Below are 27757 nucleotides of genomic sequence, written 5' to 3' on the forward strand. Positions count from 1 at the left end.
TAGCGTTTGGGGCTAGGGATAGAAGGAAGTGCCTAATTTGCAGAAATTTGAACAGATGGAGACCTTGGTGTTTATGTTTGTCGCGGAGTTCTTGGAAGGAGAGGATCTCCTCGTTTTTCAGCAGATCGGCAATCAGCCTTATTCCTAGACCTTGGAATTGGTCGAATTGTTTTTTGGAACACCCAGGCGGGAAGTGTGGGTTTCTAAAGATGGGGGTAAGTTGGGATGGGGTAGCTAGCAGGCCATGTGATACGCTTTTTTAATGGTCTTATGACTATACCCCCGTTGTAGAAATTTCTGGCGCATAGCTTCTGCATGCAGTTTGAAGTCAGCTATCTCAGAGCAGTTCCTCCTAATGCGTAGGAATTGACCCGTCGGTATTCCCTTGATAAGGGAGACAGGATGGTGGCTATCTGCTCTGAGATAGCTGTTTGTGGCTGTTTTGATGAGAATTTTGCAAGAAATGCAGGATTTGATCGGAAACCAGGAGAGGGATTTCAGCAGGAATGACACAGGGACAGTTTTAGGAGAGAGTAAAGTGTACGGGGGGTATGGGTTTCCATGTAATTACATGTACGGGAGGTATGGGTTTCCATGTAATTACATGTACGGGTGTTATGGAATTCCATATAATTACATGTACGGGAGGTATGGGTTTCCATGTAATTACATGTACGGGAGGTATGGGTTTCCATGTAATTACATGTACGGGAGGTATGGGTTTCCATGTAATTACATGTACGGGGGTATGGAATTCCATATAATTACATGTACGGGAGGTATGGGTTTCCATGTAATTACATGTACAGGGTATGGGTTTCCATGTAATTACATGTACGGGGGTATGGGTTTCCATGTAATTACATGTACGGGAGGTATGGGTTTCCATGTAATTACATGTAAGGGGGGTATGGGTTTCCATGTAATTACATGTACGGGGGGTATGGGTTTCCATGTAATTACATGTACGGGGGGTATGGGTTTCCATGTAATTACATGTACGGGAGGTATGGAATTCCATGTAATTACATGTACGGGGGTATGGAATTCCATATAATTACATGTACGGGAGGTATGGGTTTCCATGTAATTACATGTACAGGGTATGGGTTTCCATGTAATTACATGTACGGGGGTATGGGTTTCCATGTAATTACATGTACGGGAGGTATGGGTTTCCATGTAATTACATGTACGGGAGGTATGGGTTTCCATGTAATTACATGTACGGGTGTTATGGAATTCCATATAATTACATGTACGGGGGGTATGGGTTTCCATGTAATTACATGTACGGGGGGTATGGGTTTCCATGTAATTACATGTATGGGGGGTATGGGTTTCCATGTAATTACATGTACGGGTGTTATGGAATTCCATATAATTACATGTACGGGGGTATGGGTTTCCATATAAATACATGCACGGGAGGTATGGGTTTCCATGTAATTACATGTACGGGGGTATAGGTTTCCATGTAATTACAGGTACAGGGTATGGGTTTTCATGTAATTACATGTAAGGGGGGTATGGGTTTCCATGTAATTACATGTACGGGGGGTATGGGTTTCCATGTAATTACATGTACGGGGGGTATGGGTTTCCATGTAATTACATGTACGGGAGGTATGGAATTCCATGTAATTACATGTATGGGGGTATGGAATTCCATATAATTACATGTACGGGAGGTATGGGTTTCCATGTAATTACATGTACAGGGTATGGGTTTCCATGTAATTACATGTACGGGGGTATGGGTTTCCATGTAATTACATGTACGGGAGGTATGGGTTTCCATGTAATTACATGTACGGGAGGTATGGGTTTCCATGTAATTACATGTACGGGTGTTATGGAATTCCATATAATTACATGTACGGGGGGTATGGGTTTCCATGTAATTACATGTACGGGGGGTATGGGTTTCCATGTAATTACATGTATGGGGGGTATGGGTTTCCATGTAATTACATGTACGGGTGTTATGGAATTCCATATAATTACATGTACGGGGGTATGGGTTTCCATATAAATACATGCACGGGAGGTATGGGTTTCCATGTAATTACATGTACGGGGGTATAGGTTTCCATGTAATTACAGGTACAGGGTATGGGTTTTCATGTAATTACATGTAAGGGGGGTATGGGTTTCCATGTAATTACATGTACGGGGGGTATGGGTTTCCATGTAATTACATGTACAGGAGTTATGGGTTTCCATGCAATTATATGTACAGGGGTATGGGTTTCCATGTAATTACATTTATGGGGTATGGGTTTCCATGTAATTACATGTACGGGGGTATAGGTTTCCATGTAATTACATGTACAGGGTATGGGTTTTCATGTAATTACATGTAAGGGGGGTATGGGTTTCCATGTAATTACATGTACGGGGGGTATGGGTTTCCATGTAATTACATGTACGGGGGGTATGGGTTTCCATGTAATTACATGTACAGGAGTTATGGGTTTCCATGTAATTATATGTACGGGGGGTATGGGTTTCCATGTAATTACATGTACGGGGGGATGGGTTTCCATGTAATTACATGTATGGGTTTCCATGTAATTACATGTACGGGGGGTATGGGTTTCCATGTAATTACATGTACGGGGGTATGGGTTTCCATGTAATGACATGTACAGGAGTTATGGGTTTCCATGTAATTATATGTACGGGGGGTATGGGTTTCCATGTAATTACATGTACGGGGGGATGGGTTTCCATGTAATTACATGTATGGGTTTCCATGTAATTACATGTACGGGGGGTATGGGTTTCCATGTAATTACATGTACGGGTGTTACGGAATTCCATATAATTACATGTACGGGAGGTATGGGTTTCCATGTAATTACATGTACGGGTGTTATGGAATTCCATATAATTACATGTACGGGAGGTATGGGTTTCCATGTAATTACATGTAAGGGGGGTATGGGTTTCCATATAATTACATGTACGGGAGGTATGGGTTTCCATGTAATTACATGTACGGGGGTATGGGTTTCCATGTAATTACATGTACGGGAGGTATGGGTTTCCATGTAATTACATGTACGGAAGGTATGGGTTTCCATGTAATTACATGTACGGGGGGTATGGAATTCCATATAAATACATGTACGGGAGGTATGGGTTTCCATGTAATTACATGTACGGGAGGTATGGGTTTCCATGTAATTACATGTACGGGTGTTATGGAATTCCATATAATTACATGTACGGGAGGTATGGGTTTCCATGTAATTACATGTACGGGAGGTATGGGTTTCCATGTAATTACATGTACGGGAGGTATGGGTTTCCATGTAATTACATGTACAGGGTATGGGTTTCCATGTAATTACATGTACGGGGGTATGGGTTTCCATGTAATTACATGTACGGGAGGTATGGGTTTCCATGTAATTACATGTACGGGAGGTATGGGTTTCCATGTAATTACATGTACGGGTGTTATGGAATTCCATATAATTACATTTACGGGGGGGTATGGGTTTCCATGTAATTACATGTACAGGAGGTATGGGTTTCCATGTAATTACATGTATGGGAGGTATGGGTTTCCTTGTAATTTCTTGTGCGGGGGGTATGGGTTTCCATGTAATTACATGTATGGAAGGTATGGGTTTCCATGTAATTACATGTACGGGTGTTATGGAATTCCATATAATTACATGTACGGGAGGTATGGGTTTCCATGTAATTACATGTACGGGAGGTATGGGTTTCCATGTAATTACATGTACGGGAGGTATGGGTTTCCATGTAATTACTTGTACGGGTGTTATGGAATTCCATATAATTACATGTACGGGAGGTATGGGTTTCCATGTAATTACATGTACGGGGGGTATGGGTTTCCATGTAATTACATGTACAGGAGGTATGTGTTTCCTTGTAATTTCTTGTGCGGGGGGGTATGGGTTTCCATGTAATAACATTTATGGGATATGGGTTTCCATGTAATTACATTTATGGGGTAAGATTTTCCATGTAATTACATGTACGGGGGTGTGGGTTTCCATGTAATTATTTGTACGGGGGGTATGGGTTTCCATGTAATTACATGTACAGGGGGTATGGGTTTCCATGTAATTACATTTATGGGGTATGGGTTTCCATGTAATTACATGTACGGGGGTATAGGTTTCCATGTAATTACATGTACAGGGTATGGGTTTCCATGTAATTACATGTAAGGGGGGTATGGGTTTCCATGTAATTACATGTACAGGAGTTATGGGTTTCCATGTAATTATATGTACGGGGGTATGGGTTTCCATGTAATTACATGTACGGGGGGTATGGGTTTCCATGTAATTACATGTACGGGGGGATGGGTTTCCATGTAATTACATGTGTGGGTTTCCATATAATTACATGTACGGGAGGTATGGGTTTCCATGTAATTACATGTACAGGGGGTATGGGTTTCCATGTAATTACATTTATGGGGTATGGGTTTCCATGTAATTACATGTACGGGGGTATGGGTTTCCATGTAATTACATGTACAGGGTATGGGTTAACATGTAATTACATGTAAGGGGGGTATGGGTTTCCATGTAATTACATGTACGGGGGGTATGGGTTCCATGTAATTACATGTAAGGGGGGTATGGGTTTCCATGTAATTACATGTACAGGAGTTATGGGTTTCCATGTAATTATATGTATGGGGGTATGGGTTTCCATGTAATTACATGTACGGGGGGTATGGGTTTCCATGTAATTACATGTACGGGGGGATGGGTTTCCATGTAATTACATGTATGGGTTTCCATATAATTACATGTACGGGAGGTATGGGTTTCCATGTAATTACATGTACGGGAGGTATGGGTTTCCATGTAATTACATGTACGGGAGGTATGGGTTTCCATGTAATTACTTGTACGGGTGTTATGGAATTCCATATAATATCATGTACGGGAGGTATGGGTTTTCATGTAATTACATGTACGGGGGGTATGGGTTTCCATGTAATTACATGTACAGGAGGTATGTGTTTCCTTGTAATTTCTTGTGCGGGGGGTATGGGTTTCCATGTAATAACATTTATGGGATATGGGTTTCCATGTAATTACATTTATTGGGTAAGATTTTCCATGTAATTACATGTACGGGGGTGTGGGTTTCCATGTAATTATTTGTACGGGGGTATGGGTTTCCATGTAATTACATGTACAGGGTATGGGTTTCCATGTAATTACATGTAAGGGGGGTATGGGTTTCCATGTAATTACATGTACAGGAGTTATGGGTTTCCATGTAATTATATGTACGGGGGTATGGGTTTCCATGTAATTACATGTACGGGGGTATGGGTTTCCATGTAATTACACGTACGGGGGGATGGGTTTCCATGTAATTACATGTATGGGTTTCCATATAATTACATGTACGGGAGGTATGGGTTTCCATGTAATTACATGTACAGGGGGTATGGGTTTCCATGTAATTACATTTATGGGGTATGGGTTTCCATGTAATTACATGTACGGGGGTATGTGTTTCCATGTAATTACATGTACAGGGTATGGGTTAACATGTAATTACATGTAAGGGGGGTATGGGTTTCCATGTAATTACATGTACGGGGGGTATGGGTTCCATGTAATTACATGTAAGGGGGGTATGGGTTTCCATGTAATTACATGTACAGGAGTTATGGGTTTCCATGTAATTATATGTACGGGGGTATGGGTTTCCATGTAATTACATGTACGGGGGGTATGGGTTTCCATGTAATTACATGTACGGGGGGTATGGGTTTCCATGTAATTACATGTATGGGTTTCCATATAATTACATGTACGGGAGGTATGGGTTTCCATGTAATTACATGTACGGGAGGTATGGGTTTCCATGTAATTACATGTACGGGAGGCATGGGTTTCCATGTAATTACTTGTACGGGTGTTATGGAATTCCATATAATTACATGTACGGGAGGTATGGGTTTCCATGTAATTACATGTATGGGGGGTATGGGTTTCCATGTAATTACATGTACAGGAGGTATGGGTTTCCATGTAATTACATGTATGGGTTTCCATATAATTACATGTACGGGAGGTATGGGTTTCCATGTAATTACATGTACAGGGGGTATGGGTTTCCATGTAATTACATTTATGGGGTATGGGTTTCCATGTAATTACATGTACGGGGGTATGTGTTTCCATGTAATTACATGTAAGGGGGGTATGGGTTTCCATGTAATTACATGTACAGGAGTTATGGGTTTCCATGTAATTATATGTACGGGGGTATGGGTTTCCATGTAATTACATGTACGGGGGGTATGGGTTTCCATGTAATTACATGTACGGGGGGATGGGTTTCCATGTAATTACATGTATGGGTTTCCATATAATTACATGTACGGGAGGTATGGGTTTCCATGTAATTACATGTACGGGAGGTATGGGTTTCCATGTAATTACATGTACGGGGGGTATGGGTTCCATGTAATTACATGTAAGGGGGGTATGGGTTTCCATGTAATTACATGTACAGGAGTTATGGGTTTCCATGTAATTATATGTACGGGGGTATGGGTTTCCATGTAATTACATGTACGGGGGGTATGGGTTTCCATGTAATTACATGTACGGGGGGATGGGTTTCCATGTAATTACATGTATGGGTTTCCATATAATTACATGTACGGGAGGTATGGGTTTCCATGTAATTACATGTACGGGAGGTATGGGTTTCCATGTAATTACATGTACGGGAGGCATGGGTTTCCATGTAATTACTTGTACGGGTGTTATGGAATTCCATATAATTACATGTACGGGAGGTATGGGTTTCCATGTAATTACATGTATGGGGGGTATGGGTTTCCATGTAATTACATGTACAGGAGGTATGGGTTTCCTTGTAATTTCTTGTGCGGTGGGTATGGGTTTCCATGTAATAACATTTTTGGGATATGGGTTTCCATGTAATTACATTTATGGGGTGAGATTTTCCATGTAATTACATGTACGGGTGTGTGGGTTTCCATGTAATTATTTGTACGGGGGGTATGGGTTTCCATGTAATTACATGTACAGGGGGTATGGGTTTCCATGTAATTACATGTACGGGAGGTATGGGTTTCCATGTAATTACATGTACGGGGGTATAGGTTTCCATGTAATTACATGTACAGGGTATGGGTTTCCATGTAATTACATGTAAGGGGGGTATGGGTTTCCATGTAATTACATGTACGGGGGGTATGGGTTTCCATGTAATTACATGTACAGGAGTTATGGGTTTCCATGTAATTATATGTACGGGGGTATGGGTTTCCATGTAATTACATGTACGGGGGGTATGGGTTTCCATGTAATTACATGTACGGGGGGATGGGTTTCCATGTAATTACATGTATGGGTTTCCATATAATTACATGTACGGGAGGTATGGGTTTCCATGTAATTACATGTACAGGGGGTATGGGTTTCCATGTAATTACATTTATGGGGTATGGGTTTCCATGTAATTACATGTACGGGGGTATGGGTTTCCATGTAATTACATGTACAGGGTATGGTTTAACATGTAATTACATGTAAGGGGGGTATGGGTTTCCATGTAATTACATGTACGGGGGATATGGGTTCCATGTAATTACATGTAAGGGGGGTATGGGTTTCCATGTAATTACATGTACGGGGGGTATGGGTTTCCATGTAATTACATGTACAGGAGTTATGGGTTTCCATGTAATTATATGTACGGGGGTATGGGTTTCCATGGAATTACATGTACGGGGTATGGGTTTCCATGTAATTACATGTACGGGAGTATGGGTTTCCATGTAATTACATGTACGGGGGTATGGGTTTCCATGTAATACATGTACGGGGGTATGGGTTTCCATGTAATTACATGTACAGGAGGTATGGGTTTCCATGTAATTACATGTACGGGGGTATGGGTTTCCATGTAATTACATGTACGGAGGTATGGGTTTCCATGTAATTACATGTACGGGGGTATGGGTTTCCATGTAATTACATGTACGGGGGTATGGGTTTCCATGTAATTACATGTACGGGAGGTATGGGTTTCCATGTAATTACATGTACGGGGGTATGGGTTTCCATGTAATTACATGTACGGGGGTATGGGTTTCCATGTAATTACATGTACGGGGGTATGGGTTTCCATGTAATTACATGTACGGGGTATGGCTTTCCATGTAATTACATGTACGGGGGTATGGGTTTCCATGTAATTACATGTACGGGGGATATGGGTTTCCATGTAATTACATGTACGGGGGGTATGGGTTTCCATGTAATTACATGTACGAGGGTATGGGTTTCCATGTAATTACATGTATGAGGGTATGGGTTTCCATGTAATTACATGTACGGGAGGTATGTATTTCCATGTAATTACATGTATGAGCGTATGGGTTTCCATGTAATTACATGTACAGTGCGTATGGGTTTCTGTGTAATTACATGTACAGGAGGTATGGGTTTCCATGTAATTACATGTGCAGGAGGTATGGGTTTCCATGTAATTACATGTACAGGAGGTATGGGTTTCCATGTAATTACATGTACGGGAGTTATGGGTTTCCATGTAATTACATGTACGGGAGGTATGGGTTTCCATGTAATTACATGTACGGGAGGTATGGGTTTCCATGTAATTACATGTACGGGAGGTATGGGTTTACCATGTAATTACATGTACTTGGGGATATGGGTTTCCATGTAATTACATGTATGGGGGTATGGGTTTCCATGTAATTACATGTACGAGGGTATGGGTTTCCATGTAATTACATGTACAGGGGTATGGGTTTCCATGTAATTACATGTACGGGGGTATGGGTTTCATGTAATTACATGTACGGGGTATGGGTTTACCATGTAATTACATGTATGGGGGTATGGGTTTCCATGTAATTACATGTACAGGGGTATGGGTTTCCATGTAATTACATGTATGGGGGTATGGGTTTCCATGTAATTACATGTACGGGGGGTATGGGTTTCCATGTAATTACATGTACGGGAGGTATGGGTTTCCATGTAATTACATGTACGGGGGTATGGGTTTCCATGTAATTACATGTACGGGAGGTATGGGTTTCCTTGTAATTACATGTACGGGAGGTATGGGTTTCCATGTAATTACATGTACGGGAGTTATGGGTTTCCATGTAATTACATGTACGGGAGGTATGGGTTTCCATGTAATTACATGTACGGGAGGTATGGGTTTCCATGTAATTACATGTACGGGAGGTATGGGTTTACCATGTAATTACATGTACGGGGGATATGGGTTTCCATGTAATTACATGTATGGGGGTATGGGTTTCCATGTAATTACATGTACGAGGGTATGGGTTTCCATGTAATTACATGTACAGGGGTATGGGTTTCCATGTAATTACATGTACGGGGGTATGGGTTTCATGTAATTACATGTACGGGGTATGGGTTTACCATGTAATTACATGTATGGGGGTATGGGTTTCCATGTAATTACATGTACAGGGGTATGGGTTTCCATGTAATTACATGTACGGGAGGTATGGGTTTCCTTGTAGTTACATGTACGGGAGGTATGGGTTTCCATGTAATTACATGTACGGGGGGTATGGGTTTCCATGTAATTACATGTACGGGGGTATGGGTTTCCATGTAATTACATGTACGGGAGGTATGGGTTTCCATGTAATTACATGTATGAGGGTATGGGTTTCCATGTAATTACATGTACGGGAGGTATGGGTTTCCATGTAATTACATGTACGGGAGGTATGGGTTTCCTTGTAATTACATGTACGGGAGGTTTGGGTTTCCATGTAATTACATGTATGGGGGTATTGGTTTCCATGTAATTACATGTACGGGGGTATGGGTTTCCATGTAATTACATGTACGGGGGTATGGGTTTCCATGTAATTACATGTATGTGTGCATGTTATGATGTAATTAAAGTATAGAAATATCACACATAAGTCGCCCATGGTTCCAAGTTCACAAGTAATGCTATGAATGCGGACGTGTTAATGCGGAGGATGAACTATCTATAATTATACTGTAGGTATTGAAATCAATAAAGAATGATCGCCAGACGTGCCTGTCAGTTTTTTATCAAGTCTCAAGTCCCAGATGGGAACAAAGCATCAGTCTAATCTGCACTAATGAACCATTGCAAACAGTACCTGCCGATGATTGTTTAATAAGGTCCCTGCCTTATTTCTACATGCTCTCGTCCTCGCATCCCACATGCAACTTCTACTTCTTGTGGTGTCAACCCCTCTAACCTCATACCCATCCCCTGCCACCCTCCTCTCTCCCTTTCTCCTGTGCCCTTTGGAATGCTCGCTCCCTCTCTAACAAGTTCCTCTCTGTACATGACTTCTTTCTCTCTCACTCTCTGCTCCTATTTGCTATAACCGAGACCTGGCTCACTCAGTCTGACTCTGCTCTGGAAGCTGCCCTCTCCTACGGTGGCCTTTCCTTCTCCCTCACTCCGCGTCCTGATGGCAGGGGTGGAAGTGTGGGGCACTACCTCTCCTCTAGCTGCCGTTACCGAACCCTTCCTATTCCTCCCTCTCTTTCTTTGCCCCATTTTTGGCTCTCACTGTCCAGCTTTTCTCTCCTCTCCCTGTCCAAGTGGCGGTTATCTATCACCCACCTACCTCTACTCATCCCCTTTCTGTCTTTCTCTCACACTTTGAATACCAGCTCTTCTTCTTTCTCTCCTCTGACTCCACTGTTTGTCTCCTTGGGGACTTCAATTGCCATTTTGATGACCCCTCTCTCCCTTGGGCCTCCCGCTTTCTCTCACTAACCTCTTCTTTTGGCCTCCAATAGTGGACTGCAGCAAGCACCGACAAGGATGGCCACTACCTAGACCTGGTTTTCACTAAAAACTTTCCTCTCTGATTTCTGCATTTCCCCTTTTCCTCTCTCTGACCATAATCTCGTCTCATTTTCTCTCTCTCACTTCTCCCCTTCTCTACCTCCATCCACCTCTCGTTTCTGCAGAGACCTGCACTCTATTAATTATTGACTATGGAGACATAGTATATGGCTCGGCTCCTCAAACCCACCTTAGCAAACTTGACACCCTCTACAATTCAATTTGTCGTTTTGTTCTCCAATGCAACTACAACACACATCACTGCGAAATGCTCAAAGAACTAGATTGGTCATCACTAGAGTCTAGGCGCAAAGTTCACCTTTCCTGTCTCACCCTCAAATACTTTCTGGGCAAGCTACCCAGCTACCTGAACAAGCTCCTCACCCCTACCACATGCAGTACCTATCACCTGAGATCAGACTCCAAAAGACTATTCATGGTCCCAAGACTCAACAAAGTATCCGGACGTTCCTCCTTCTCCTTCCGTGCACCCCAAAACTGGAACAACCTACCAGAGACTCTCATATCCACCACCAGCTTAAGTTCTTTCAAATCTAAGGCTGTCTCACACTTTAATCTGGTCTGTAACTGTTTCATACGCTCATAATATATATTTTCTTTAACTGTGCATGCAATGTCTTGTATATAAATGTATACCTTGTTCATTTATGTAACTGTATTTGTAACCATGTATTATTTGTTTTACTCTGTGCCCAGGACATACTTGAAAACGAGAGGTAACTCTCAATGTATTACTTCCTGGTAAAATATTTTATAAATAAATAAATAAATAAATAATTAACCTACCAGCTTTTGATTCCACTTTACGCTCCTCGCTCTCCTCTCTCAGCTCTGCTCCAGACCCTGACAATCTGGTCAGGAACTACAACTCTGCCCTGTCCTCCCCTCTTGATCTACATGCCTCGCCTTCTCTCTGCTGTTCTCGCCCTTCTAACCCCAGACTCTGACTAAACTGCCACACGTGCATGCTGCGTTCCTGCATTCATTCCTCTGAACGCCTCTGGAGGAAATCTCACACTCTCGCAGACTTCCTCACTACAAATTTATGCTGTCCTGTTTCAACTCTGCCCTCTCTCAGGCTAAGCAAACCTACTTTTCTTCACTAATCAACACGCACAAGTCTAACCCACGCCAACTCTTCTCTGTCTTTGACTTCCTACTCAGACCATTCTCTGCTGTCTTTTTTTCTTCCTCCATCTTACCTCAGGACTTTGCTGACTATTTCAAGGAAAAGGTGGAATCTGTACATCATGACATCCCCTCTGTGTCCTCCTCCCAGACTACACCTCTTCCTAACTCTCCTCCTGCCTTCCTCGACTCTTTTTCCGCTGTCCGAGAGGAGGATGTATCATTGCTGATCTCCTCGTCTCCCTCTACCACCTGCCTTTTTGACCCCATTCCCTCCCATCTCCTAAAACCTCTTTCTCCTACTATAATCCCTGCGCTCACACACATTTTTTACTCTTCCCTCTACTCTGGTACCTTTCCCTCCTCCTTCAAACATGCAACAGTTATACCATTACTCAAAAACTGCAAGCTTGACCCTAACTGTCTTTCTAACTATTGGCCTGTCTCCCTCCCCTTTTCTCACCACCTATTTTCTCCTAGACCCTCTACAATCTGGCTTCCGCACTGCTCACTCCACTGAAACAGCCCTAACTAAAATATCTAATGACCCCCATGCTGCCAAAAACAGAGGTCATTGCATTCTGCTCATATTACTCAATCTCTCTGCAGCATTTGACACAATGGACCACCTTCTTCTCCTACACATTCGCCATACTCTTGGTATTCGTAACAAAACTCTATCCTGGATCTCTTCTTTCCTCGCCCATCGTACTTTCAGTGTCTCTTTTGCCAACACCTCCTCCTTTATCGATCTCTCTGTGGGGGTACCCCAGGGCTCTGTCCTGGGACCGCTTCTCTTTTCTCTGTACACAATCTCTCTAGGTGACCTAATCACATCTCTTGGGTTCAAATATCACCTCTATGCTGATGACACACAAATGTACTTATCAACCCCTGACATTACACCTGCTGTACAGACTAAAGTTTCTGAATGTCTCTCTGCGATATCATCCTGGATGGCCCTCCACCGCCTTAAACTCAACATGGCAAAAACAGAGCTCCTCATACTTACTCCCAAACCTGCCCTACTACCTCCTTCTAATAAGAAGCACTATCATACACCCAGTAACACAAGCACCCTGCCTAGGGGTCACCCTCGACTCGTCTCTCATATTCTCCTCTCACATTCAAAACGTATCTAAAACCTGTCGCATTTTCCTCCGCAATATAACAAAGATACGCCCCTTCCTCTGTTGCTCGACGCTAAAACTCTGACTCAGGCCCTCATTCTCTCCAGTCTTGATTACTGCAACCTCCTGCTGTCCGGCCTTCCTGCCTCTCCCCTGTCTCCCCTACAATCTATCCTAAACGCTGCTGCCGGAATCACTCTGCTCTTTCCTAGATCTGTCTCAGCGTCTCCCCTGCTGAAATCCCTCTCCTGGCTTCCTATCAAATCCCGTATCACACACTCAATTCTCCTCTTCACTTTTAAAGCTTTACACTCTTCTGCCCCTCCTTATATCTCATCCCTAATTTCTCGCTATGCACCATCCCGACTCTTGCGTTCTGCTCAAGGATGTCTTCTCTCTACCCCCTTTCTCCCATCTTAAGCCTACATTGTTTAATGTATGTACGATTACACACACCCTCCTGTAGCTGATTGTGCTATCTTGTCTCATAGATCCTGGGATTTGGTCGGAGTGGAGTGAGTGGGGGTTGTGTGACCCCCCATGTGGTGGAAAATCTGTAAGAAAAAGACAGAGGGTGTGTCTCCCTGAATACCCCAACTATCCGTGAGTAACCAGAAATGCTCTGCTTCTGACCTATGTATGATCTCTGTCTGGTACCATCTCTGCCGCTGTCTCTGTGTAACCTATAGCCTATCTGGTGCTGCCTTTACATCATATCCCAGCACTGCCACTGGCTCTGTGTGACCTATATCATAGTCCTGCTCTGCCACTGGCTCTCTGTGTGACCTATATCATAGCCCTGCTCTGCCACTGGCTCTGTGTGTGACCTATATCATATCCCTGCTCTGCCACTGGCTCTCTGTGTGACCTATATCATATCCCTGCTCTGCCACTGGCTCTGTGTGTGACCTATATCATATACCTGCTCTGCCACTGGCTCTGTGTGACCTATATCCTATCCCAGCTCTGCCACTGGCTCTCTGTGTGACCTATATCATATCCCTGCTCTGCCACTGGCTCTCTGTGTGACCTATATCATATCCCAGCTCTGCCACTGGCTCTGTGTGACCTATATCATATCCCAGCTCTGCCACGGGCTCTGTGTGACCTATATCATATCCCTGCTCTGCCACTGGCTCTGTGTGTGACCTATATCATATCCCTGCTCTGCCACTGGCTTTCTGTGTGACCTATATCATATCTCTGCTCTGCCACTGGCTCTCTGTGTGACCTATATCATATCCCTGCTCTGCCACTGGCTCTGTGTGACCTATATCATATCCCAGCTCTGCCACTGGCTCTGTGTGACCTATATCATATCCCAGCTCTGCCACTGGCTATGTGTGACCTATATCATATCCCTGCTCTGCCTCTGGCTCTGTGTGTGACCTATATCATATCCCTGCTCTGCCACTGGCTCTCTGTGTGACCTATATCATATCCCTGCTCTGCCACTGGCTCTGTGTGTGACCTATATCACATCCCAGCTCTGCCACTGGCTCTGTGTGTGACCTATGTCATATCCCTGCTCTGCCACTGGCTCTCTGTGTGACCTATATCACATCCCTGCTCTGCCACTGGTTCTGTGTGACCTATATCATATCCCAGCTCTGCCACTGGCTCTGTGTGTGACCTATGTCATATCCCTGCTCTGCCACTGGCTCTGTGTGTGACCTATATCATATCCCTGCTCTGCCACTGGCTCTGTGTGACCTATATCATATACCTGCTCTGCCACTGGCTCTGTGTGACCTATATCATATCCCTGCTCTGCCACTGGCTCTCTGTGTGACCTATATCATATCCCTGCTCTGCCACTGACTCCGTGTTTGACCTATATCACATCCCTGCTCTGCCACTGACTCCGTGTATGACCTGTGTACGTTCCCAGCTCTGCCGCTGACTCCGTGTATGACCTGTGTATGTTCCCAGCTCTGCCGCTGACTCTGTGTATGACCTGTGTACGTTCCCAGCTCTGCCGCTGACTCCGTGTATGACCTGTGTATGTTCCCAGCTCTGCCGCTGACTCCGTGTATGACCTGTGTACATTCCCAGCTCTGCCGCTGACTCCGTGTATGACCTGTGTACGTTCCCAGCTCTGCCACTGACTCCGTGTATGACCTGTGTACGTTCCCAGCTCTGCCGCTGACTCCGTGTATGACCTGTGTACGTTCCCAGCTCTGCCGCTGACTCCGTGTATGACCTGTGTATGTTCCCAGCTCTGCCGCTGACTCTGTGTATGACCTGTGTACGTTCCCAGCTCTGCCGCTGACTCCGTGTATGACCTGTGTACGTTCCCAGCTCTGCCGCTGACTCCGTGTATGACCTGTGTATGTTCCCAGCTCTGCCGCTGACTCTGTGTATGACCTGTGTACGTTCCCAGCTCTGCCGCTGACTCCGTGTATGACCTGTGTATGTTCCCAGCTCTGCCGCTGACTCTGTGTATGACCTGTGTACGTTCCCAGCTCTGCCTCTGACTCCGTGTATGACCTGTGTACGTTCCCAGCTCTGCCGCTGACTCCGTGTATGACCTGTGTACGTTCCCAGCTCTGCCGCTGACTCCGTGTATGACCTGTGTACTTTCCCAGCTCTGCCGCTGACTCCGTGTATGACCTGTGTATGTTCCCAGCTCTGCCGCTGACTCCGTGTATGACCTGTGTATGTTCCCAGCTCTGCCGCTGACTCTGTGTATGACCTGTGTACGTTCCCAGCTCTGCCGCTGACTCTGTGTATGACCTGTGTACGTTCCCAGCTCTGCCGCTGACTCCGTGTATGACCTGTGTATGTTCCCAGCTCTGCCGCTGACTCCGTGTATGACCTGTGTACTTTCCCAGCTCTGCCGCTGACTCCGTGTTTGACCTGTGTATGTTCCCAGCTCTGCCGCTGACTCCGTGTATGACCTGTGTACTTTCCCAGCTCTGCCGCTGACTCCGTGTTTGACCTGTGTACATTCCCAGCTCTGCCGCTGACTCCGTGTATGACCTGTGTACATTCCCAGCTCTGCCGCTGACTCCGTGTATGACCTGTGTACGTTCCCAGCTCTGCTGCTGACTCCGTGTATGACCTGTGTACGTTCCCAGCTCTGCCGCTGACTCCGTGTTTGACCTGTGTACGTTCCCAGCTCTGCCGCTGACTCCGTGTATGACCTGTGTACGTTCCCAGCTCTGCCGCTGACTCTGTGTATGACCTGTGTACGTTCCCAGCTCTGCCGCTGACTCTGTGTATGACCTGTGTATGTTCCCAGCTCTGCCGCTGACTCCGTGTTTGACCTGTGTATGTTCCCAGCTCTGCCGCTGACTCCGTGTTTGACCTATATACGTTCCCAGCTCTGCCGCTGACTCCGTGTATGACCTGTGTACGTTCCCAGCTCTGCCTCTGACTCCGTGTTTGACCTATATACGTTCCCAGCTCTGCCGCTGACTCCGTGTATGACCTGTGTACGTTCCCAGCTCTGCCGCTGACTCTGTGTATGACCTGTGTATGTTCCTAGCTCTGCCTCTGACTCCGTGTTTGACCTATATACGTTCCCAGCTCTGCCACTGACTCCATGTATGACCTGTGTACGTTCCCAGCTCTGCCACTGACTCAGTGTATGACCCGTGTACGTTCCCAGCTCTGCCGCTGACTCCGTGTATGACCTGTGTACGTTCCCAGCTCTGCCTCCGTGTATGACCTGTGTACATTCCCAGCTCTGCCGCTGACTCCGTGTATGACCCGTGTACGTTCCCAGCTCTGCCGCTGACTCCGTGTATGACCTGTGTACGTTCCCAGCTCTGCCTCCGTGTATGACCTGTGTACATTCCCAGCTCTGCCACTGACTCCATGTATGACCTGTGTACGTTCCCAGCTCTGCCACTGACTCCGTGTATGACCCGTGTACGTTCCCAGCTCTGCCGCTGACTCCGTGTATGACCTGTGTACGTTCCCAGCTCTGCCTCCGTGTATGACATGTGTATGTTCCCAGCTCTGCCGCTGACTCCGTGTTTGACCTCTGCCACGTCTCTCTCTTTAGGAATACCACACAGACGCAGAGCGGTAAGATAGTCACTGTGCACTTCTGGGGAAATCCCAGAATTCAATGTGACTCCATCGATGGGGAGAAGATGAAAGTGGAAGAGACAAGAGAGTGTAAAAATGTTCCAGCGTGCAAAAATGGTGAGAGGCAAAATAATAGTGTGACATAGTAGTGAGGGTATGGAAGGGTGTGACATAATAGTGTGTGTATGGTGAGGAAGTGATATTGTAGTGAGGGTGTGATGTCATATTAGTTGGGGTAATGGAGGGTGGGACATCATCGTAGGGAGGATGTGACATCATACTAATGTGGGTATGGGAGGCTATAACATAATAGTATGGGAGGATGTGACATCATAGTAGTGTGGGTATGGGAGGCTATGACATAATAGTATGGGAGGATGTGACATCATAGTAGTGTGGGTATGGGAGGATGTGACATAGTAGTGTGGGTATGGGAGGATGTGACATAGTAGTGTGGGTATGGGAGGATGTGACATAGTAGTGTGGGTATGGGAGGATGTGACATAGTAGTGTGGGTATGGGAGGATGTGACATAGTAGTGTGGGTATGGGAGGATGTGACATAGTAGTGTGGGTATGGGAGGATGTGACATAGTAGTGTGGGTATGGGAGGATGTGACATAGTAGTGTGGGTATGGGAGGATGTGACATAGTAGTGTGGGTATGGGAGGATGTGACAAAAAAGTGTGGGTATGGGAGGATGTGACATAGTAGTGTGGGTATGGGAGAATGTGACATAGTAGTGTGGATATGGGAGGATGTGACATAGTAGTGTGGGTATGGGAGGATGTGACATAGTAGTGTGGGTATGGGAGGATGTGACATAGTAGTGTGGGTATGGGAGGGTGTGACATAGTAGTGTGGGTATGGGAGGATGTGACATACTAGTGTGGGTATGGGAGGATGTGACATAGTAGTGTGGGTATGGGAGGATGTGACATAGTAGTTTGGGTATGGGAGGATGTGACATAGTAGTGTGGGTATGGGAGGATGTGACATAGTAGTGTGGGTATGGGAGGATGTGACATAGTAGTGTGGGTATGGGAGGATGTGACATAGTAGTGTGGGTATGGGAGGATGTGACATAGTAGTGTGGGTATGGGAGGATGTGACATAGTAGTGTGGGTATGGGAGGATGTGACATAGTAGTGTGGGTATGGGAGGATGTGACATAGTTGTGTGGGTATGGGAGGATGTGACATAGTAGTGTGTGTATGGGAGGATGTGACATAGTAGTGTGGGTATGGGAGGATGTGACATAGTAGTGTGGGTATGGGAGGATGTGACATAGTAGTGTGGATATGGGAGGATGTGACATAGTATTTGGGGTATGGGAGGATGTGACATAGTAGTGTGGGTATGGGAGGATGTGACATAGTAGTGTGGGTATGGGAGGATGTGACATAGAAGTGTGTGTATGGGAGGATGTGACATACTGTAGTAGTGTGGGTATGGGAGGATGTGACATAGTAGTGTGGGTATGGGAGGATGTGACATAGTAGTGTGGGTATGGGAGGATGTGACATAGTAGTGTGGGTATAGGAGGATGTGACATAGTAGTGTGGGTATGGGAGGGTGTGACATAGTAGTGTGGGTATGGGAGGATGTGACATACAGTAGTATTTGGGGTATGGGAGGATGTGACATAGTAGTGTGGGTATGGGAGGATGTGACATAGTGTGGGTATGGGAGGATGTGACATCATAGTACTGTGGGTATGGGAGGATGTGACATAGTAGTGTGGGTATATGAGGATGTGACATAGTAGTGTGGGTATGGGAGGATGTGACAAAAAAGTAGTGTGGGTATGGGAGGATGTGAGATAGTAGTGTGGGTATGGGAGGATGTGACATAGTAGTGTGGGTATGGGAGGATTTGACATACTGCACCGACACACTTTATTCGAGCAAATACCCAGTATGTACCTGGCAGATACCTGGAATGCGCCGCTCCTCACCTCTGACAAGCCCCGTTGCGTTTGCCTTCCCAGCCTGGGTTCATGCCTGGCTGACGGGCGGCTGATCTGTTAAATGATAATGATTAGGATTTAATAGGCTGCAATGCTTCGTGTGTCTACCAGATGGCATAAATTCATGATTTGTAATGCAGTATATATATATATATACTGTGCAGTATTGCAGCCAAAGGGAATAAAATGCTTCAATCCCTGCCTGGAAAATACCTCAATGCACTCGGGCAGAAAACAGTCACAAACCTCAATACACCCGGGTATACCCGAATTCGTGGGACTAGCCGAGCTCGAATAAAGTGTGTCGCCAGTGTAGTGTAGTATTTGGGGTATGGGAGGATGTGACAGTAGTGTGGGTATGGGAGGATGTGACATAGTAGTGTGGGTATCGGAGGGTGTGACATAGTGTAGTATTTGGGGTATGGGAGGATGTGACAGTAGTGTGGGTATGGGAGGATGTGACATAGTAGTGTGGGTATGGGAGGATGTGACATAGTGTAGTATTTGGGGTATGGGAGGATGTGACAGTAGTGTGGGTATGGGAGGATGTGACATAGTAGTGTGGGTATGGGAGGATGTGACATAGTTTAGTATTTGGGGTATGGGAGGATGTGACATAGTAGTGTGGGTATGGGAGGATGTGACATAGTAGTGTGGGTATGGGAGGATCTGACATAGTAGTGTGGGTATGGGAGGATGTGACATAGTAGTGTGGGTATGGGAGGATGTGACATAGTAGTGTGGGTATGGGAGGGTGTGACATAGTAGTTTGGGTATGGGAGGGTGTGACATAGTAGTTTGGGTATGGGAGGGTGTGACATAGTAGTGTGGGTAAATGAGGATGTGACATAGTAGTGTGGGTATAGGAGGATATGACATAGTAGTGTGGGTATGGGAGGATGTGACATAGTAGTGTGGGTATGGGAGGATGTGACATAGTAGTGTGGGTATGGGAGGATGTGACATACTAGTGTGGGTATGGGAGGATGTGACATAGTAGTGTGGGTATGGGAGGATGTGACATAGTAGTGTGGGTATATGAGGATGTGACATAGTACTGTGGGTATGGGAGGATATGACATAGTAGTGTGGGTATCTGAGGATGTGACATAGTAGTGTGGGTATGGGAGGATGTGACATAGCAGTGTGGGTATAGGAGGACGTGACATAGTAGTGTGGGTATGGGAGGATGTGACATAGTAGTGTGGGTATGGGAGGATGTGACATAGTAGTGTGGGTATGAGAGGATGTGACATAGTAGTGTGGGTATGAGAGGATGTGACATCATAGTAGTGTGGGTATGGGAGGATGTGACATAGTAGTGTGGGTATGGGAGGATGTGACATAGTAGTGTGGGTATGGGAGGATGTGACATAGTAGTGTGGGTATGGGAGGATGTGACATAGTGGTGTGGGTATGGGAGGATGTGACATAGTAGTGTGGGTATGAGAGGATGTGACATCATAGTAGTGTGGGTATGGGAGGATGTGACATAGTAGTGTGGGTATGGGAGGATGTGACATAGTAGTGTGGGTATGGGAGGGTGTGACATAGTAGTGTGGGTATGAGAGGATGTGACATCATAGTAGTGTGGGTATGGGAGGATGTGACAGTAGTGTGGGTATGGGAGGATGTGACATAGTAGTGTGGGTATGGGAGGATGTGACATAGTAGTGTGGGTATGGGAGGATGTGACATAGTAGTGTGGGTATGAGAGGATGTGACATAGTGTGGGTATGGGAGGATGTGACATAGTAGTGTGGGTATGGGAGGATGTGACATAGTGTGGGTATGGGAGGATGTGACATAGTAGTGTGGGTATGGGAGGATGTGACATAGTAGTGTGGGTATGGGAGGATGTGACATAGTGTGGGTATGGGAGGATGTGACATAGTAGTGTGGGTATGGGAGGATGTGACAGTAGTGTGGGTATGGGAGGATGTGACATAGTAGTGTGGGTATGGGAGGATGTGACATAGTAGTGTGGGTATGGGAGGATGTGACAGTAGTGTGGGTATGGGAGGATGTGACATAGTAGTGTGGGTATGGGAGGATGTGACATAGTAGTGTGGGTATGGGAGGATGTGACATAGTAGTGTGGGTATGGGAGGATGTGACATCATAGTAGTGTGGGTATGGGAGGATGTGACATAGTAGTGTGGGTATGGGAGGATGTGACATAGTAGTGTGGGTATGGGAGGATGTGACATAGTAGTTTGGGTATGGGAGGATGTGACATCATAGTAGTGTGGGTATGTGAGGATGTGACATAGTAGTTTGGGTATGGGAGGATGTGACATCATAGTAGTGTGGGTATGTTAGGATGTGACAGTAGTGTGGGTATGGGAGGATGTGAAATAGTAGTGTAGGTATGGGAGGATGTGACATAGTAGTGTGGGTATGGGAGGATGTGACATAGTGGTATGGGTATGGGAGGATGTGACATAGTAGTTTGGGTATGGGAGGATGTGACATCATAATAGTGTGGGTATGGGAGGATGTGACATAGTATTTGGGGTATGGGAGGATGTGACATAGTAGTGTGGGTATGGGAGGATGTGACATAGTAGTGTGGGTATGGGAGGATGTGACATAGTAGTGTGGGTATGGGAGGATGTGACATAGTAGTGTGGGTATGGGAGGATGTGACATCATAGTAGTGTGGGTATGGGAGGATGTGACATAGTAGTGTAGGTATGGGAGGATGTGACATAGTAGTGTGGGTATGGGAGGATGTGACATAGTGGTATGGGTATGGGAGGATGTGACATAGTAGTTTGGGTATGGGAGGATGTGACATCATAATAGTGTGAGTATGGGAGGATGTGACATAGTATTTGGGGTATGGGAGGATGTGACATAGTAGTGTGGGTATGGGAGGATGTGACATAGTAGTGTGGGTATGGGAGGATGTGACATAGTAGTGTGGGTATGGGAGGATGTGACATAGTAGTGTGGGTATGGGAGGATGTGACATAGTAGTGTGGGTATGGGAGGATGTGACATAGTGATGTTGGTATGGGAGGATGTGACATAGTAGTGTGGGTATGGGAGGATGTGACATAGTAGTGTGGGTATGGGAGGATGTGACATACTAGTGTGGGTATGGGAGGATGTGACATACTAGTGTGGGTATGGGAGGATGTGACAGTAGTGTGGGTATGGGAGGATGTGACATAGTAGTGTGGGTATGGGAGGATGTGACATAGTAGTGTGGGTATGGGAGGATGTGACATAGTAGTGTGGGTATGGGAGGGTGTGACATAGTAGTGTGGGTATGGGAGGATGTGACAGTAGTGTGGGTATGGGAGGATGTGACATAGTGATGTTGGTATGGGAGGATGTGACATAGTAGTGTGGGTATGGGAGTATGTGACATAGTAGTGTGGGTATGGGAGGATGTGACAGTAGTGTGGGTATGGGAGGATGTGACATAGTAGTGTGGGTATGGGAGGATGTGACATAGTAGTGTGGGTATGGGAGGATGTGACATAGTAGTGTGGGTATGGGAGGATGTGACATAGTAGTGTGGGTATGGGAGGATGTGACATAGTAGTGTGGGTATGGGAGGATGTGACATAGTAGTGTGGGTATGGGAGGATGTGACAGTAGTGTGGGTATGGGAGGATGTGACATAGTAGTGTGGGTATGGGAGGATGTGACATAGTAGTGTGGGTATGGGAGGATGTGACATAGTAGTGTGGGTATGGGAGGATGTGACATAGTAGTGTGGGTATGGGAGGATGGGACATAGTAGTGTGGGTATGAGAGGATGGGACATACTAGTGTGGGTATGGGAGGATGTGACATAGTAGTGTGGGTATGGCAGGATGTGACAGTAGTGGGGGTATGGGAGGGTGTGGTGACATAATTGTGGGGTATGTGAGGGTGTGTGCAGGGCCGCCAACAGAATTCATGGGGCCCAGGACAAATGAAAGGAGCAGCCCCCCGCCCCTCCCCCCCGAACCAATAGCGCACCTACCACGAAAAAGAAATTTTTAGCGCGCAACTTTTACTTAACTGTTTTCTTCTTATTTTAATCCGGAAATAAACATTACAATGCAACCTGTTTATTTTTATATTTTCAACAAAAGACAGGTGACTGCCTGCCTGGGTGGGTGACTGAGTGACTGGATGGGTGGGTGTGTGAATGACTTGTGTGAGTGCCTGGGTGGTTGGGTGTGTGAGTGACTGGCTGGGTGGGTGTGTGAGTGACTGGGTTGGTGGGTGTGTGAGTGGTTGGGTGTGTGAGTGACTTTGGGTGACTTGGTGGGTGCGGGGTGAGTGACTGGGTGGTGAGTGACTGGGTGGGTGAGTGACTGGGTGGTGAGTGACTGGGTGGGTGAGTGAGTGACTGGGTGGGTGGGTGAGTGACTGGGTGGGTGAGTGACTTTGTGGGTGGGTGACTTGAGTGACTGGGTGACTGGGTGGGTGAGTGACTGGGTTGGTGGGTGTGTGAGTGGGTGGGTGGGTGGGTGGTTGGGTGTGTGAGTGACTTGGGTGACTGGGTGACTTGGGTGACTGGGTGGGTGAGTGACTGGGTGGCTGAGTGACTGGGTGGGTGGGTGACTGAGTGACTGTGTGTGGTGGGTGACTGATTGACTGGGTGGGAGGGTGACTGAGTGACTTGGGTGGGAGGGTGACTGAGTGACTTGGGTGAGGGACAGGGTGAGTGGGTGACTGAGTGACACTTGACTGGGTAGGTGACTGAGTTACTGGGTGGGTGACTGAGTGACTGGGTGGGTGACTGACTTACTGGGTGGGTTTTGGGTGAGTGACTAACTGGGTGAGTGACTGTGTGAGTGGGTGGGTGGGTGACTGGGTGAGCGACTGGACTGAGTGACTGGGTGGGTGAGTGACTGGGTGGGTGAGTGACTGGGTGGGTGAGTGACTTGACTGAGTGACTGGGTGGGTTCCACCATCCCCCTGCATTTGGGACCAACAGTTCCAGGGGTTTCTGAGGAGACCAGGCAGGTAAGCGAGACTGGGTCGCGACAGTGTGCTGACTTACCTTCCCCTTTACCTGTTTCCTGTTTCCCTGACTTAGAGACTAAGGAGGGGTGGCCAGAATTAGGGAGACAGTTTATGGATGCGGTGAGGTCTGATCCCAGCTTGGAGCACATGAGGCTCCGGGCATCTGAGTCAAACTCAGACAGTGGGTCAGAAAGGTTCTCATGGCACTGTGGGCTCTTATATAGAGAGCAGGCGGCTATGGGTCTAGATAGGGTCTGGACTGGTAGGTGACAGTTAGTGGTACCGAGGGAGTATAGGCACCAGTTGTTACAGGTAGCCCACTCAATTCCACTAGCTGGGCATCAGGGGGTCACTTAGACAAAAGCCCGGCTGTTGCAGCATTACTACTGGCCGGGGGCATCAGGGGCAGTGGCAGATTTCTGCCACTCCTGTGATGCCTGCCAGTGAATGGGTAAGGTGGGTGATCGGGTGAGGGCACCACATAACCCTTTACCGGTAATTGGGGTACCATTCCAGAGGGTAGCTATGGATATAGTGGGTCCTCTCATGATCCCAGTTGGTCGGGCAAGCATTACATACTCACGGTGGTAGATTTTGCCACCCGGTACCCTGAGGCTGTAGTGCTTCCCACCATCGATGCCAGGTCAGAAGCAAAAACATTGTTAGTGATTTTTACTAGAGTAGGTTTCCCTAGTGAGATTCTAACCGATCAGGGGTTCATGATCATGAATCATGGTTATGATTGAATTGTTACAATGTCTCAGGGATGTGTGCGGGGTGAAGCACCAGCGCACAACCCCTTATCACCCCCAAACGAACAGACTGTGTGAGAGGTTCAACGGGACCCTGAAGCAGAGGCTGCGAGCTTTTATAGAGGCTGAAGGGAAGGACTGGGAGATTCACCTGCAGCACTTGCTGTTTGCTTACCGAGAGGTACCGCAAGAATCTGCCGGGTTCTCTCCCTTTGATCTGCTATATGGTCGCAGGGTACGGGGACCTCTTGATTTATTCCGTGAAGGATGGGAAAGGGAGACTACTAATACTTATGCTTCTTTGCTTCAGTATGTAGTAGATCTCAGAGACCGGCTAAAAATGCTTATAGGGTTGGCACAGGCTAATCTCAGGGAGACTCAGACCAAGCAGAAGACTTGGTATGACCAAAATGCCAGTAGCAGATCATTCATCCCAGGACATCAGGTACTTGTTCTATAGCCCACTCGGCAGAACAAATTAATGGCTGCCTGGTCTGGACCGTACACGGTTCTCAGAAAGATGAATGAGTACAACTATGTTGTGCTGTTAGATGGTGAGACAGGTAGAACTACTGCTGCGGCTCCTCCTATCCTTCTACTTACCCGGAAAAATGCGGGTATTTTCTCAGTTTCTCCCGGAGTTTCCCGCGCGGCGGCCGCATCATCAGACAAGCGCTAATGGCGCTTATCATTGAAAGCGCCCGCGGCGCGGGAAAACTGACGAAAAAAAGCCGTGCGCCACCGCGTTTTTAAAAATCCGCGTGGCGGCCGCAGGAGGATAAAGGCGGCCGCCACTGTAGGACTTATCACATTAATATGCTGAAGGAGTATTTTGCACCAAGTGTGGCATCAGTGCTGGCTTTCTGTAGCCTACCGATGGGGGACCCAGCGAGCAATGCTCTGCCTGACCTCCTAGGGGAGACTAGGAAGGGGGGCACAGTAGAGCAGGTTGAGATAGGGTCAGAGCTCAGTGAGCAACAAAGGGTACAGGTGAGAACTACTGTATGCTAGATCAGTATAGGGCTCTGTTCACGGACAAGCCGGGCAGAACACATATCACAGATCACACAGTGCTCACAGGTGATCTGCATCCTCTGCATAAGCATGCCTATCGTGTATCAGCAGAGGTGAAGGGCAGTATAGAGAGGGAGGTAGAGGAGATGATGGCCCTAGGGGTAATTGTACCGTCCCAGAGCCCTTGGGCTTGTCCGGTAGTCCTAGTACCTAAGAAGTACGGGACCACCCGCTTCTATGTGGACTACAAGCAGTTCAATGCAGGGACGGTGTCAGATGCTTATCCCATGCCCCGAATGGATGAGCTGTTAGATGAGCTCGTGGGGGCAAAGTATCTGACAACCATGGATCTGAGCAAGGGATATTGGCAGTTCCCGCTGACCCAGGAGGCTAGGGAGAAATCAGCACTCATTTCTCCAAGTGGCCTCTATGAATTTTTAGTGATGCCATTTGGGATGAAGAATGCCCCAGCTACCAACTCCTGGTCAATAGGTTACTGGAAGGGATGCAGGGTTTCGCACGGGCATACCTGGATGACATAGCGGTGTTTAGCGGGATGTGGGACAGTCACTTAGTTCATGTAGCAGCGGTGCTGAGCAGAAGTAGGGAGGCAGGGCTCACATTGAAACCCACCAAGTGTTTAGTGGGTATGGCAGAGATTCCGTACCTAGGGCACAGGGTGGGCAGAGGGCATCTCAAGCCTGAACCAGTTAAGGTTGAAGCTATAGTGCAGTGGCCCATCCCCAAGACTAAGAAGCAGGTTATGGATTTTTTAGGCACCGATGGGTACTATAGGAAGTTTGTCCCACAGTACAGCGCCGTGGCCAAACCCCTGACAGATCTGACACAGAAGCGTCTCCCAGTTCTGGTAACTTGGTCTCCTGCCTGTTAAACAGCGTTTCAGACACTCAAAACAGCGCACCCATCCTTGTAGCCCCTGACTATTCAAAAAGATTCTTGGTGCAGACCGATGCCTCCGATTACTGTATCGGTGCTGTACTCAGTCAAGTGGGGGAGGGGAGGGCATCCTGTGGTGTACCTGAGCAGAAAGTTACTGCCCAGGGAGGTGGCTTATGCCACAATTGAGAAAGAATGTTTGGCCATTGTGTGGGCTCTGTGGAAACTGCAGCCCTATTTGTATGGCCGGGCATTCATGGTGATCACTGATCACAATCCCTTAAATTGGTTGCAAAGGGTGTCTGTGGAAAATGGCAAGCGCCTTCGCTGGAGTCTTGCTCTGCAAGAATTTGACTGTACCATCCAGCACTAAAAAGGGAGGAAAATGCAGGAAATACAGACGGACTTTCACGCCAGGACAGTCCCAGTAAACCCCAGTGTCTTGATCCTCAAGACACAGGCCAGTTAAACCGCCGGACGAGGCGATCGTAACACAGCCTGCAATTTGAGTAGGGGAGGAGTGACGGTGAAGGGGTTAACAAGGCTTTATAATAAAGGTCAAGCCCACCTGGTTAACCCTGACCTGTGTGTTAGGGTCTGTAACAGGGGACTTATCCCTGTTCAGGTAATGTGCCTCTAATCCAGCAGTGTGGTGGTTAACTGCTGGTTGTCAATTAACAAAACACCACCTGCCTGATTAGATGGCTTAGAAAGCCTGTCTTTTGAAACAGGAAGTGAGAACTCTTTAGCTGACACCTGAGCTGAACTTGGAGACACACTTGTCTTGAGCTCTGCCAAAAGATAGCAGAGCTGCTTTCAAGACACAGGGAAAACTTCTAAACCTGTATGCTGACCAACCCTGGAGACAAGGGAGCTGAAGCAGGGACAGTGAAGATTTTCCCTCCAAACCACATGGAACAG

At 46.7% G+C, this 27757-nt stretch overlaps 1 protein-coding gene across 1 annotated transcript in view; it reads left to right on the top strand.

The window, feature by feature from the left end:
• Positions 1-27757, top strand: part of CFP (complement factor properdin) — a 104579-nt gene that overhangs the window by 66005 nt on the left and 10817 nt on the right. Inside the window, exons 8-9 of the mRNA XM_075582451.1 lie at positions 13685-13796; positions 17206-17348. Of these exons, the coding sequence (XP_075438566.1) occupies positions 13685-13796; positions 17206-17348 (255 nt within the window). The remainder of the gene's footprint in view (positions 1-13684; positions 13797-17205; positions 17349-27757) is intronic.

The sequence above is a fragment of the Ascaphus truei genome, unplaced genomic scaffold (assembly GCF_040206685.1).
Source record: "Ascaphus truei isolate aAscTru1 unplaced genomic scaffold, aAscTru1.hap1 HAP1_SCAFFOLD_236, whole genome shotgun sequence".
Taxonomy (NCBI): domain Eukaryota; kingdom Metazoa; phylum Chordata; class Amphibia; order Anura; family Ascaphidae; genus Ascaphus; species Ascaphus truei.